Source organism: Dunckerocampus dactyliophorus, chromosome 10, assembly GCF_027744805.1.
Source record: "Dunckerocampus dactyliophorus isolate RoL2022-P2 chromosome 10, RoL_Ddac_1.1, whole genome shotgun sequence".
Taxonomy (NCBI): Eukaryota; Metazoa; Chordata; class Actinopteri; order Syngnathiformes; family Syngnathidae; genus Dunckerocampus; species Dunckerocampus dactyliophorus.
Window position 1 is genome coordinate 7106420 of NC_072828.1, and position 14583 is coordinate 7121002.

Here is a 14583-nt window from a genome sequence, read left to right on the forward strand (position 1 = left end):
AACTATGTTTACATTCTATCCGCCGTTATCCAACATAATGTGTTGTTATTTCTTACTTACTTTTGACTTGTTTCACAATGAGTTTAGTGGGTTCCAGCCAGAGCTGCAAACACACAAACAGTCAGAGCATACATTATGTGGACAAAAATATTGGGACATATCACACTACTGTGTCCAAACATTTTTGGGGCCACATACTGGAAAAAAAAAAAAAAAATCAAAAAGAATGCTGCGGAGCACTTTTACATTTTTTACTTTATTATTTGTTTATTTTATTTTATTTGTAAAAGACAAGGCTTTGTTATATTGTGCCTTTTTGCTCTATTTTTTCCCCATTTTTTGTGTTTTAATTTATTTTTACAACATGCCATGGCCCAATTAAAAAAAAAAAAAAAAAGCAAATGACATCCAGGCAGCACCTTGAACACCCCAGACCTATATACGAAGTGAAAAGTGAAGAAAATGCGTTATAAGTTGTCCCCCACGGCCAATGCCAATAGAATAGTGTTTTTCTTAAATGTTTTTACAGTTACACACTGTACAAATGCATCATATTTCTTCTCTCCTGCTTTGACAAAAACCTTCTTGGAGGTCTAAGGGTCCAAGACAGATTTTTTTGAAGAGTCAACAATTGAAAGCCTGCAATTACCGTGCAGGCCTGCTGCCAGATGAATTAAAACAGGTCCAAGAATATCAAGTGCTGAAGTACAACCAGAAGTGCTGAGGAAGAACTCCAGTTATCTTGCCACCAAACTGTGAACTTCAAGCCTTTGCGCTGCTTGCCTTTGTTTATCGCAGACATGTGTGACTTCACGTGTGTGTGAACATACCCAGTTCATCTGTGTGCTGTGAAACTCCAGACCAAAGTAATCGCTCTCGATGAGGTTGCCTCGCAGAAAGACCTCACAGAGGAGCGTCTGCCCCAACGCTTTTGTCTACAAGGAAAAACAAGAGAGACAGAAAAAAACAAATATTTCATTAAATATTAGAACAGTGAAGGGGAGGAGGGTGCTTCAGTCAAGTTGGGGGTTCTTCAAGAGTTCAAGATACAAAGACAAATAGATACAAGACCTTCAGATGACAGCAATGAAAGTATGTTTAAAATACTCCATGAATGTCAAGTTGTGTACATGGTAAATCTGCACTCTTTCTGCATTCACACATCCTCTGTTGTGCTTGGTCAGCGGTCAAGGGTCGACTCCACCCTGGACCCCTGGAGCTGCGTAGACCCCCCCCCCCAAACAAACGGTTATGTGCTAATTGGAGAATCCGACGTCAAACTGTGCTTTGTTCACAAAACAGCTGGCCATAAAGTATCAAGAGCAGAGGGGCAGTGACCGTGAGGAAGGTCTTTAGCGCCACAGAAAACTAAAATCATTCCATTGCTGACTTGCTCCAGTTTAGACACATAATTCTTACGCTCGGAAAAATACTTTCTGGTTACCATTTTCAAGAAAAACTTCAAGAAATCCCCCTAACCTTTTGGGAGTAGTGTATACGTAGTGTATATTACACTTAGTCAAGACAAAAAAGAACATGACAAAAAAACAAAATGCCATCCGGCAGTTTGCTGTATCTGTAAATGTTCTCATAGTTTTGATCTCCACTCAGATGAGCCAGTAAATTACAACAAATATGTCCCACTTGCTAAAACGCCAGCAGGAAACGTGGCCAAATTTGGCTCCCCGTGGCTCTCAGGGGATTATTTTCACTAAACGAAGAACTAATTACTACTTGCTAAGCGCACACGTCACTTGAGGTTTGGAATTGCAGCGCGACTTTTTGGGGAAAATTACAGCCTCAAACATCTGGTTGTAATGTAAAATAGTATTTTTAAAAAGGCCATATAAAAAGAACTGGCCTGCATTAGTGAAAGTATCCCAAGCCAAGGAGTGACCAGAGATGCACTGTAGCTTGTCTCTTCACTACTTTGATAGGAGCTTGTGTGGAATCACTGAAAAAAAAAAATAAAATAAAAAACAAACAAAAAAATTAGATATATGTGTGTGTGTGTATGTTTCGTCTGCATGTGTAGGTTGTGTGTGTGTGTGTGTGTGTGTGTATGTGTATATATATATATATATATATATATATATACACACACACACGAGATAAAGAACCTCTTTATATATACATATACTGTGTATATATATATATATATATATATATATATATATATATATATATATATATATATATATATACTGTATATATATATATATATATATATATATATATATATACACACACACACACACACACACGCACACACACACACACACACACGCAGACGAAACATAAGCTAATAACGTAGCAATCTGCTGTGAAATACTCATTTTTCCATGGGTCTACAGGGTTGGATTTCAGTGAGCCCCAAACCAGAGAACAAAATCTGCTGTTAAATATTTTCCACGGGTCGTCTTGGACCCTGTTTCAACTCACAATCCAGACGGCTAACTTGAGGAACATTTTGAGGTGTCTTGTCTCACTTTACAACATTCTGCAAGGTTCAGTGACTGCCGTTCCAGTGGCAATGTCATGTAATCATTTACTGGAATCCACCAAGGTCTGACGCACTTTTACGAACACCAATGAAAGACAATCTTTAAAAAAAAAAGTCAAGTATTTCCTGCCAGATCCACCTTTTGGATTCTTCTCAAACTTTTGATCTGATTGCAGGAGGTCCTCCATATATGTAAGACTTCCGTTCTAAAGATGTAAATCGAGTTTCTGTGCAAGTCGGAACACAGATCACATAAAATACAGTAATAAAAGAATTAAATACAATAATAAATTAAACTGTAATAAAAAAAAAGAGAATAACTCCTTGCTTTTATCCCTGTGGTTGTCTTGCACCCTGGAAGGGGTGTTGCAAGGGAGGGAGAGATAGTCTCAATAATGAGACCACTACACTGCTTAATTATTCCAGTCTACTGCATAAGAGCAAAGTTCATGTTCAAAAATACCATCTTTATCCTTCAGGGTGGTCATGACTGTTGAACGGCAAACGGCATGACTTCACTTCACTTTCTTTGACACATTGCAATCACAAGTCTGCCCCTGGCACTGAGGCGTTCCCAGGCCAGCTGGGAACGCCTCAAGAAAGTGAGGTGAGGCTTGGTCCACCCCGGGACCTCCTCCTGGCTGGGCATGCCCAGAAGACCTCACCAGGGAGGCCTCCAGGAGGCATCCAGACCAGATGCCCCGCCGCCCACCTCAGTTGGCTCCTCTTGGTGTGAAAGAGCAGCGGATCTACTCCAAGAATCTCTTCCTTCACTCATGAACAAGACCCCAAGAAAATTCAACTCCTTACTCCCAACCCGTAGGGTTCAATACCTGGGGAGGCCATCAGGACCACGTAAGGGCCAGCGTTCACCGGGAACAGGCTCGACTTACTGCTACCAACGCGAACCAGGCTCCTGCTCCGGTTGTACGCGAGTTATTTCTAAATACTGTCAATTACTTTAAAAGAGCAACTCAATAAAAAATGTTGAGAGAAGAGGTCAAAACGCAGACATTGTAGCAAGTACATCATCTAAGCTGAAATGCTCCTTAATGTGTGGGCCACAAGCTAAAAAGCACATCTGGCATTTTTAATTTCAGGTAAATCTGTGATGCTGTGACGTGACAAAGAGATCACACCACACCCTGACCGTGTGTGTGTGTGTGAGTGTGTGTGTGTGTGTGCGTGTGCGTAATGTGCGCTCATCTGTAAGTGCCAAGGCTGGCAGGTCAGTGGGTCACCCAATCAAGTTCACAAAGCTGCAAGGATTATAACAAACAGATGTTTGGCTGTGAGACGCCAAGTCAGAAGATATCTCCAATCCAGGGTGGACCTTCCGTCAACATCATACTGTAGCCGTGAACTCTGGAGGAACTGCTCACTGGCAATGGGGGTGGGGTGTTAAGAGTTTGTATAATTTGTTGAGTGCATACTTTAGACTTCCGAAAGAGTCCCTGCCGGAATGTCGTTTAAAAGGGGACGTTTACGCCATGCTACCTAGAACTAACAGATAAATGATGTCGGTCATGTCAGCTGTGAGAGAGTGAAATCGCCAACTACTGGACTAGCATGCATATTACAACCGTCAAACAAGTGTTGACTCCACGCAGCTCAGCATATTTCGACATGATTTGTTTATGTACAAGTAATTCATATGACTGCTGATTTCTTGACAACATCTTGGTTTGGCACATGCGCGAGAACAGTTGGCTGATAAAGAGCAGGAATTTGGATCAAATGTCAGTCTGCTCAGTGCACCTGTGCCAACTGGATCAGGACCAGCTTGAGAGAGGTGAGACGTCCAAGTGAGGCAGGTATGTTCGAAACCAGTGATTCCCAACCACTGTGCCGTGGCACAATTGTTTTCAGTTTTTGTCATTAATTCATTCCAAGTAATCAACTGTCCAACAAAAACAGCACAGTACGAATACCAAAAATACCAAAAGGTACAGAAACTGAGGCAATGTCACCAATGTCTTCCTCTGACAAATGAAAACCCCTGGCTGTGTGTCAAGATCATATTCAACCAGTTTGATCATCCACTCCTCCAGGATTTCACAATTTTGCAGAAGACCCGATTCTCACAAATTCAACCAATTCCCGTAATTATGCGTGACCTCACAACTTTGTCAGATGTCCACAAATCCCCTGCACATTTCAGCCAATCATCATCATCATCATCAGTTTCACCAATTGCATTTGTCCCTGATTAGTAGGGGTCTAACGGTTCACAAGGATGTATTGAACCGTTTTGGTTCTCCATGTTCGGTTCAGTCCACTTGTGTACCGTTTCGGTTATATTTTATGCTATTTTTCTCATAAAATTTATTACTAGAGTGATCTAAGCGTTTCACGTGGAACTAGAGTCTTGCTCGAGTCTCCGCACGGACGCCTCTGAGTGTCGGACATTACTGACTGACAGGGAGCAACACTAGTACCTTGCAGGCGGGACAAATGGGATCATCGCAAATGCAAGCGAGAACCCTTAGCTCTAAGATCCTCCAATCTCACTCCGGTCTCCTGTTTGGGAACACTTTGGCTTCCCTGTTAAAATTACAGATGGACAAAGGCAAGTGGATAAATCCAAAGTTGTGTGTCGACATTGTTCCACGGATGTCGGGTATGCTGCAGGAAACACATCTAACATGTTAGCGCACTTCAAGCGGCATCATCCGGCAGTGAATGTTGCATCTACAAGAAAGAAAACCAGCTTAGTGGAAACACCGATAACTTCAGTATATAAACAACCTCTAGCAAGAGATTCTGACCAGGCAAAGCCGTAACACATGGTATTGGGAGTTTTTATAGCCACGAGATTACGTCCATATTCAGTTGTTGAGAGCGCTGGCTTTAAGTAAAGTCATGAAAAAAATGATTAGACCACCCTTGTTTCTTCAGTTTCTTGTTCATTTTAATGCCTGATACAACTAAAAACAACTTTGTTTGGACAAATATAACAATGACAACAAAAATAGTTCATAACAGTTACATTTTTTGGCAGTACAATGCTATAGCTATTCATGTTAGAACTTAAGTGATTTTGGTTATTACCAAGAAAACCATGGAAGTTGCTTGATATCAGCTCTTCAATTAAACTCTTATGAGCTATATTTGTTATCATCATTATATTTGTCCAAACAAATGTACCTTTAGTTGTACCAGGCATTAAAATGGATCAATAAACTGAGGAAACAAGGATGGTCTAATCATTTTTTTCCATGACTGTATATGATTAAAGTTCTTGAACCTCACTACGAAATACCATCACAACCTCACTTTAGCCAGAAAGTTATACCAGCACTTTATGAAAAAGATAAAAGTGATGTCGTCAACGAGCTATCACACACGCAACTATTTAACTGTAACTGTCCATTACATTTCGCCACAATGTTTAAACAATTGTTTAAATACAACAGTTCTTTATTGTATTTTATTATTATTTTTCTATTAAAAATTATTACTACTTATTAATTTATTTGAAATATCACCCAAATGTGTCGCTTTTATTTATTTTTTAAAAGTTTAAAAGTTTTTTAATAAAAAGCATTTTAAGTGTTTTTTTTCTACCTTTTTGTACTGAAAATTAACGGACTCCAGCACTTCAAGAAACTGAACCGAACCGAAATTAAATTTGAGTGTACCGACTCTGATTATCGGGGGTCGAGATTTGGAATTTCGACAATATCGGTATTGACCTTTTTTTTTTTTTTTTTTTTTAAATCCGACAGGTCGATATCAAGAAATCAATTTAAAACTGGATTATTTCGGTTCAGACGCGCCTCTCTCTCCTGCCGGCTGCGACTTCTGTCTCTAGCACAGCTCCACCCACGGCGCCATCTGATTGGTTAAGCAAGCCACAGCAGGCGTTAGTGGCAGAGCCAACCTGAAGCGGACACTGTCCACACACGCGCACGTGCACACACGCACACACACGGCTGAGAGGGAAGTCCTGAAAGCAAACACACATGTCAGGGTAAACGCAGAAAACTCTCTACTGCTAACGCTACAGTGAGCAGCAGAATAACGTAAGAGCGGAGTAAACATTCACAGCAGGTCTCCTAGCTCGTAGTACCTCCTGAGTCTAGGAACTCCATGCTCTTCCGGAGCAATTTTTCTATCTGTTTGGTTAAACAGGTTTTAGGCAGTTAAACAAAGTTACAGTTAAACAAAGTTAAGTGTTTGTATTAGTCAACACTTTACACTTTGAATATCGGCTTCAAATATCGGTTATTGGCTAGTTAAGGATATCTACTAATAATTGGTATCTTGAAAAAGCCACATCAGTCGGTCCCTGAGTAGCGTTCAAACTGTCCAACCAATCAAATATGTCCCTGCATGACCCACCCAGGACTTCACTTCCTGGTTTACATTGCGAGCGATGTGGGCGTGTGATGATAACATCTCATAACACCAAAAAACACAGCTACAGATGGCACTCAATGATTCCCCAAAGTTTTCAACAAAAGCTGGGCTAAACTTTGTGCAATGTTTACAGTAGACAAGCATTTTTCAAGCGTAGAACATACACGGGGAATGTCTGCACATTTGTGGACGACAGAGCAGACGGTGAACAATTAGGAAGCCTTGGGTGGTGTTTGTTTTTCAAACTATGCACGCATTTGTGTGAATTGGTCACATTGAGTAAAAATTCCTGAAGAAGGAACACACTGTAGGTAAGTGTTCGTTAAGAGATGGAGGTAAATACACTACAGTGTTTCCAAAGCATTCATTTACTTGTGGCAGATCACCACAGAAACTTTGCAATCCTGCGGGTGATTTGTTCCTGAATTCTTGTGATTTGTGATGACCTTAATGCGCATACGTGCATATACCTTAACTAGAATTAATTAATTAGAATTGAAGCTTGGGTATACTTTAGAGTAGTCAGTGTACAGGTTGTATAGTGTGAGTAAGTATAATTTCTGTAGTAATGTCCCTTGAGAGTATTTGCATTGTTTAGTTGCCATTTAAATCACAAAAAAATAAGTTAAAAGCAATTTTGGGGAAAAACTCCAGCGAAATCAGGCGTTTAAGGCTGCAGCAATCCCAAAAAAGGCCAGTGAAATCCTGGCGGGACTGCGTAATGCTCTCTTCCCTGTGGTTGAAATTCCTGGCCCAAACTTTAGCAGGGCTTCTCTTCCCAAGTTGGTCCCCTCCCCCCACTGACCAGCTCAAACTATGGACTAGCTCCCTCTCAAGCAACACCACCCCTCCTGCATCCCTTGCGGTTGTCAACCTTTCTATTTATGTTCTTGTTTGCCAACACTAAAAGCAAAGCCTGTCCACATCTAAGGGCCCCTTCACCACCCGTGAATGCCCCCAACTGACTGCACCGCCATCTTTTACGCAGCGAGGGTCCACATGGTCGCTCTTGGCCGTTTTAGCGAGCCGCGAGAAGTGAAGGCCAGCTAAGGGGCAGGCTGAGCGGCATCAAAGAAGCCTGTGTTTCGCTGACCCTGCCTCCTTGTCCCAAAACTACAAGGCTGAGCTTTCTCCTGTGCTGGAAGTGGGAGGGGGTAGAAGACAAGACCCATGCAAGCAAATGTCTGCTGCTGTTGGTGATTGTGATGGTGATGAGGACCATGACAGGTACCAAACATAAAAGCACCAAGCACTAATTTGATTTGTTTGCTGCTGTTCCAGGCTGAAGACTTTCAACCAGAACCATGAGCAGGCACCAGCTGCCAAACCACGTATCCAATCTATGGAGGTCCAAAACAAGAGTATCAAAAAAAATCTGCCTTTACTAAAAAAATGAATGCTACTCTGTTTCAAGAGTCACAAAGGAAACAAAAAAGATGGCTGTTTTTTTTGGTTGCCTCAATCACTTTTTCATAACTTCATGCAGAGAAAGAGCTCCAGCAACACACCAATTTCCATGCAGAAGACGCTGTGCTTGCAAAGTCAATACAATACAATATGAAAACATCTGCTTAGCGACACACCCCTGTCAAGCAGCTACGGGCTAATGGCCCATAGCAAATAGTAAAGAAGAATTGGATATCACTGGATGAATATTGGAGAATCTGGCATCAAACTGTGCTTTGTTCACAAAACAGATGTCCGTGAAGAGGTGAGGCCGTGAGGTAGCTTCACCCGATCTGCCCTTTGCTACCTTACTCCTAGGTACACAATTCTTACAAAACACTTCCTGGCGTTTTCAAGAAAAAGCGGCAAAACGGCACTGCGCAGCGGTCGTCGATTACTGATGGACACCCGGCATGTTGCAATACATGGACTTCCTAAAGTTGTGACAACAGAAACTCATGGAATCCTGGGACGTTCTCGTACCCAACAGTTCACAGGATTTAGGAATGGCATAAAAATTAAACTAGAGTTAACTTAGCCTTTTGTTAGTTGCCGTGATAGAATCCAGGTTAATACCGCCATGCTTTTATTTTGAAGCTTACTTTGCACTGAATAAGAAGTCACTGGGTGCATATTTGCATGCCTGCATCAAAAATCGCCAATATTGGCACTCTGGTACAAGTAGTTCAGACTCCACCCCTGCACGAGTGCTAACAATGTAGCAAGGTATAAGACTGATGTCGACAGTGTTGCAGTATTTTTCATTAAAGTTCAAGGCAAGCGCAAAACTGGTCATGCACAAGTTTGGTGGCACAAGTTTAAAACCACCATTCTCATCTTGCATTTTAAGCGGCATCAGCATCGGGAAACTCCCATGGGACGACAAGGAGTCATTAGCTATAACAGGACAGAGTCAGCCCCTGTCAGGTTTAAACGCTTAATTCAGCACCTCAAGCCTCACTATATTATGGCTAGCTGCCAGTACATTGTCCATAAATAAGTAATTGGGTTACTTTTTCCTCATACCTACTGTTGTTGACTATGGTTTTTTGTATATTCCACATGACAGAAGACAAAAGTATGCATGATTTATTCAACATTGGCTGATATTCAAGGCTGCAATATCTGTATCATATCAGAAGTGGCTGCACGGTGGTCTCTTGGTTAGCATGTGCACAGGAACAGCCTGGAGACCGGGAAGACCTGGGTTCGATTCTCCCTTGGGCATTTTCTGTGTGGAGTTTGCATGTTCTCCGCATGTGCGTGTGGGTTTTCTCCACTGCGGCTTCCTCCCACATTCCCAAAAACATGCAGGTGAGGTTAATTGGCGACTCTAAAAATTGTCCATAGGTATGAATGTGAGTGTGAATGGTTGTTTGTCTATATGTGCCCTGTGATTGGCTGGCGACCAGTCCAGGGTGTACCCCGCCTGTCGCCCGAAGTCAGCTGGGATAGGCTCCAGCATGCCCCCGCGACCCTAATGAGGATGAAGGGGTATAGAAAATGGATGGATCAGAAGTGAAAAAGTTCTATCAGGACAACCCGACGAGTAACTAGACAGTCGTTCCATTTTTAGTTTTTGTTTGTTTTCTGTGTTCTAATGTGAGCCATGTACTACCACAAAAATAGCAGGACAACCAATACAGATTACCTTATAATCTTGCCACCATTGTTGTTTACTACGCGTTCAATTTGCATTGGCACTTGACACTGAAATTCCCAACTTCCCCAAGAACGTGGCACAACATCAGAGTGAACGCAGTGGCTCCCCGGCAGTGCGCTACTTTTACTGCAGCGAGCGTATCGGTTCCCATGAATTACACGCCAAAATACAGAAACATTTGTGAAGATGCTGAGCTGCCGCAGCGAGGGAGGGCAATCGGTCGCTTTAAGGCCACAACCATTTCAAACATTCACCACTGCAATTTGGTGTCTATTCCTGTATGTAGTCGGCAAAGAAAGGACACAGTTAAGGGGGGAAAAAAAAAAAAAAAAAGTACTGCAGCTGCTTCACTCCATTTGCAATTGATTCACACTAAATGTGATCCAAATTTTACTTAAAGAGCTGCATCACAAAAGACCTTTTACTCAAGGACTCTTGACTGCACTGTCGCTGGCATCACTACCTATCCCCCAGGGAGTCTCGCCAGCCAGCACGAGTTGGCTCCACTGCCCCGGTTCCACCTGCTGACGAGCATTTATCAACTTGCGGGAACGGCGATCTCATTAATTAACTGACATGTCTTTGCATGACTGCATAAAAATCCCAACGCATGAGCGAGCATACCACATTTTTTTAACTTGATGGATTATTATGAGTCTTCCTATTGATTTTTATTGAGAAAGTCCCCCGTCAACTGCCCTTCCATGACCTACTATGAAGACCAGCCAAAAGACCAATGGAAGTTCCTTCAAAACAGGACAAGGCAATAAGGAGTAATAATAATAATAATAATAATAATAATAATAATTGTGGCAAGTCATCCCTTGCCACACAGCAGTTAGAACTCTGCTGCTTCACTCTATCATGGGTTTTTCAAACATAATAATTTTAAAAAATCATGCTGTCTTGTGGTTGACTACATTAAAAAAAATGTAGTATTTTTTACCTAAATTAACCATTTTCAAGCATAAAAATGGCTAAATGGTCATTGGGCACTAGGTTTTAGTAATTGTTTGGTGAGACAAGTACCAGACGTGATTGCCACAACAGCAGGATTTAACTGGCCTCACAACAGGCACAATAACAATTAGTCAAAAAAATGCATGTTTAGCAAATTCAACATATTTTTTTGCCTAAATTAAGCATTTTCAAGCATAAAATTAGCAAACTGAACTAAAATACAAATATAAAACATTCATAAGATGCATTCAAACACCTTGTGATGTATGTAGTATTCTACACTGGCCACTAGGTGTCAGTAATGTTACCCTAATGTTAGGTGAGACACACAAGCACCAGATTTGATCTTGATCAGACTTGCGGGCGTAACCCATGCCAAGCTAAAACTCAACTCTGAACCCTCAATGTCACTTCCTGTCCATCTGGAAAAAATGTACTGCCACACACATGAGCATGAGTTTTGTCTTACATGGCTTATTTTCTCTTAATATGTCTACTATATTGGCTAATGAGAGTGTAAAGGTGCCTACATGGGTGTTATTTCATGTCTAGAGATGTTAAAAACCGTACTTAGAAGATTGTAAACAGGTTTTCTATGCCATAACTATGATATAATATTCCATTTATAAAGCAGGAATCTTATTTTGTGGAAATGCACTTATAACGGTCGGGTCTGGAACCATTTAACTGCAATAAACGAGGAATTACTGTAACAATAAACTACGATTACTTTAAAACGAACGCACATGAAGCTTTTCACAAATTTAAAATACATTCAAAATCACGGTGGCCACTGACCTGAACATATTACACAGAGTGACGGGGGTTTTTTCCAGAATCATGCAGCCCTCCTTTGGACTGCCCTATTTTGCACAAGTTCTGTTAGTGCTGAAGAAACATGCCGACGTTATTAGATCAACAGTGCTTCTGTACAAAAGAAAAAGATGCTGTTCTCTACCCGGCCCACAATGCCTTGGACTGAATGAAGGGAAGGCACTCAGAGGCCCATCTTGTTCTTGGCAAACGACACGACAGCAGGATCGCAGCCATAGTTGCATACAATCCCGTACATTCTGTTTTCCATGCCTACAACTTACTTTTAGAACCCATGGCTCAAGTTCAGTCTCGGGCATCTCCAGCTTAAATCTTAAAACCCTTCCCCTCCAAAATATCTTGAAAGTTGTTTTCGTTCACGCTGAACACCCCAGGAAGCCACTTCCGTACAAATTAAAACATGCGACTGTCACCTTGTGTTGGTCTAAAGAGTTTGAGACAACATATGGTGCCTTAGATTATAAAATGTTCGTCTCAGCGGTGCGCCACGGCTGCGTCTGCCACAAGACTTATTGTTGTGGCTACTTGAGGATTTACACGGGCACAGCAGTTAGACTTGATAGCCCACCCTGACACAATCATTACTTATTCAAGTTAAAGCCTCATCAATTAGGCTCTTTCACAGTGGAGATTTCGCCATTCCTGACAGGAAGCCTGTTCTTCTATAGCGACTTCCTTATTGCTTCCTATGCGGCTTGTGAATGACTCCTGCAGCAAGTTGGCAAGCCGTCGGCGACAGGAAAGTGCATCAGCAAACTCAAACTGACTGCTGCAACTTTCCTCTTTGGTCGCTGTAATGAAAAGGGAGGAAAAGCAACTTCCTTCAATCTTGTCTATGGAGAGATTCAGTTGTGCAAAACGATACTTTACAATTTGAAGGTAAAGACCGTGAGTTTTGAACTCTGCTAAGGCCCTGCCACTTGCAAAATACAGGCTACAATTTGGGATGTTAACAGCTGAAAAGGAAGCCGGGTTTCATGCAGATTCAAGGTAATAAAGTGTAAACAGATCCGACATACACACAGTCAACGACAATGGCACCAGGGTTCCACCGTTAAAAGCGTTTTATGCTTGTTTGAGTGGGAGCATGCAACTGCAGCAGTATTTCACACAGGATTGCAATCTATTTGTGGGGGTGGTTCACGGGGGAGGGAGAGGTCTACGTGACGTCATCATCTAATTTACAAAATTGGCCATGATACATGCAATTTTTTTTTACGCAAAAAAAAAATATTTGTTATACCAGGGTGACACAACGTCCGGTTTTCCAAGGCCATGTCCTGTGATCACACCTTGTTCTGTCTGACCTGTTTTTTCTTTTTTTAAAGAAAGTGATAGGAATGTACGAAGGACATACAGGGGAAGCATATTGAAAATATTCCGGCATGGCTTCACTCTAAAATATATCACATTCATAAATCAGCACTGTTTTGTGGTTGACTATGACCTATTTGTCCAAAAACATGCATATTTAAGCAAATTTGACATATTTTTGGCCTAAATTAAGCATTTTCAAGCATAAAAGTGGCTAAGTTTACTAAAATACAAACATAAGGCATTCAGAAAAAGCATTCAAAGATGCCATTGTGTGATATGTATTATTCCACACTGGTCACACGTGTCAGTAATGTTACATTGATGTGACAACAGCCATCGCAGGTAGTACTGTCCAGAAACCAGAACACGCGTGGATTTATATTATGTCTTATTTTCTATTATTACACCGACTCTATTGGGTAATAGAAGTGTAAAGGTGACTATAGGGGTGTTATTTCATGTCTAGAGGACTCTAATGTTAAAAACTGTATTTAGAAGGTCATAAATAGGTTTTCTATGCTCTAACTACGAAAATATTTGATTTATAAATAAAGAATCCTACTTCTCGGAAATTCACTTATCACGGTCAGGCCTGGAAGCAATTAACCACGATAAACGAGAAATTAATGTATTGAAATAAGGCATCTTTGAGTACACTTCAAGTACCAATTCAAGTATCTCATTGCTGGGCCGAGTGTCCTGGTTTTTGGTCACCCTAATTCTAAACATATTTAAAGACAAATCTCAATATTTCAGCTTTTTCTCGTTCCATTATGCCTTTTTGCTGTGTTTTTTTTGTTTATTATTTTTATTATATATCTAGAACGTACCACAAACCATGTGTGGTAATGCACACCTCCCAGGCTTGTAGTCCTTTCGTAACCGCTTGTGTTTAATTACAGAGTAAATGCAAAAACACTTCCTGTCTTTCACTTTGAATGCAGGCCGCCTGAGAATTCGGAGCGGAGTTAGGATGCACTCCGCTACCTAACAGGTTGCGTCACATCCATTCGTGGCAGGCCGCCACAAATAAATGAATGGGAAACACTGAACAAACATAAGACGACAGGAGTGTAACACTCAAGCATAAAGCCTGAGATTCATGGATTGGAGAAGCATGCACTGGGTATCGTAAGACGAACAACCGGTTGACAGCCCGTTTCTTAAACAACACGAGAGCCTGGGGTGCTGGGAAAAGGATTGTTGTGCATGCTCTGTAGCTTAAATGAAGTCAAGAATGGCTCTAAATAGCATTTGAACCAGGAAAGATTTTCAACACATCAGCAAAACATACAGGGATACATTATAGCAATCTTATTTATCTTATTCATTATGCATCATGTAAAACTAAAACAAGAACAACATCAAATTAAAAGCACTAAATGAATACAGACCCAGCGCCCACCAGTACAAGCCTGGGGTTTGTTTTTTCAGAGATGTTGTGCACCACAAATATGCACATTAGCACTCAGTAAGGTCATCAAACCTTACCTTTATG

The 14583-nt window shown here is 41.2% G+C and overlaps 1 protein-coding gene across 4 annotated transcripts in view; it reads right to left on the minus strand.

Moving 5' to 3' along the window:
* farp2 (FERM, RhoGEF and pleckstrin domain protein 2) overlaps positions 1–14583 on the minus strand; it is a 45368-nt gene that overhangs the window by 27962 nt on the left and 2823 nt on the right. For all 4 annotated transcript variants that reach the window (XR_008572596.1, XR_008572595.1, XM_054788657.1 and 1 more), the window contains exons 3-4: positions 831–935; positions 61–103 (exon numbers count right to left, since the gene is read on the minus strand). Coding sequence is in view for 2 of the 4 variants with exons in the window: in XM_054788657.1 (XP_054644632.1) it covers positions 61–103; positions 831–935 (148 nt within the window). In the remaining 2 variants the exon portion in view is untranslated. The remainder of the gene's footprint in view (positions 1–60; positions 104–830; positions 936–14583) is intronic.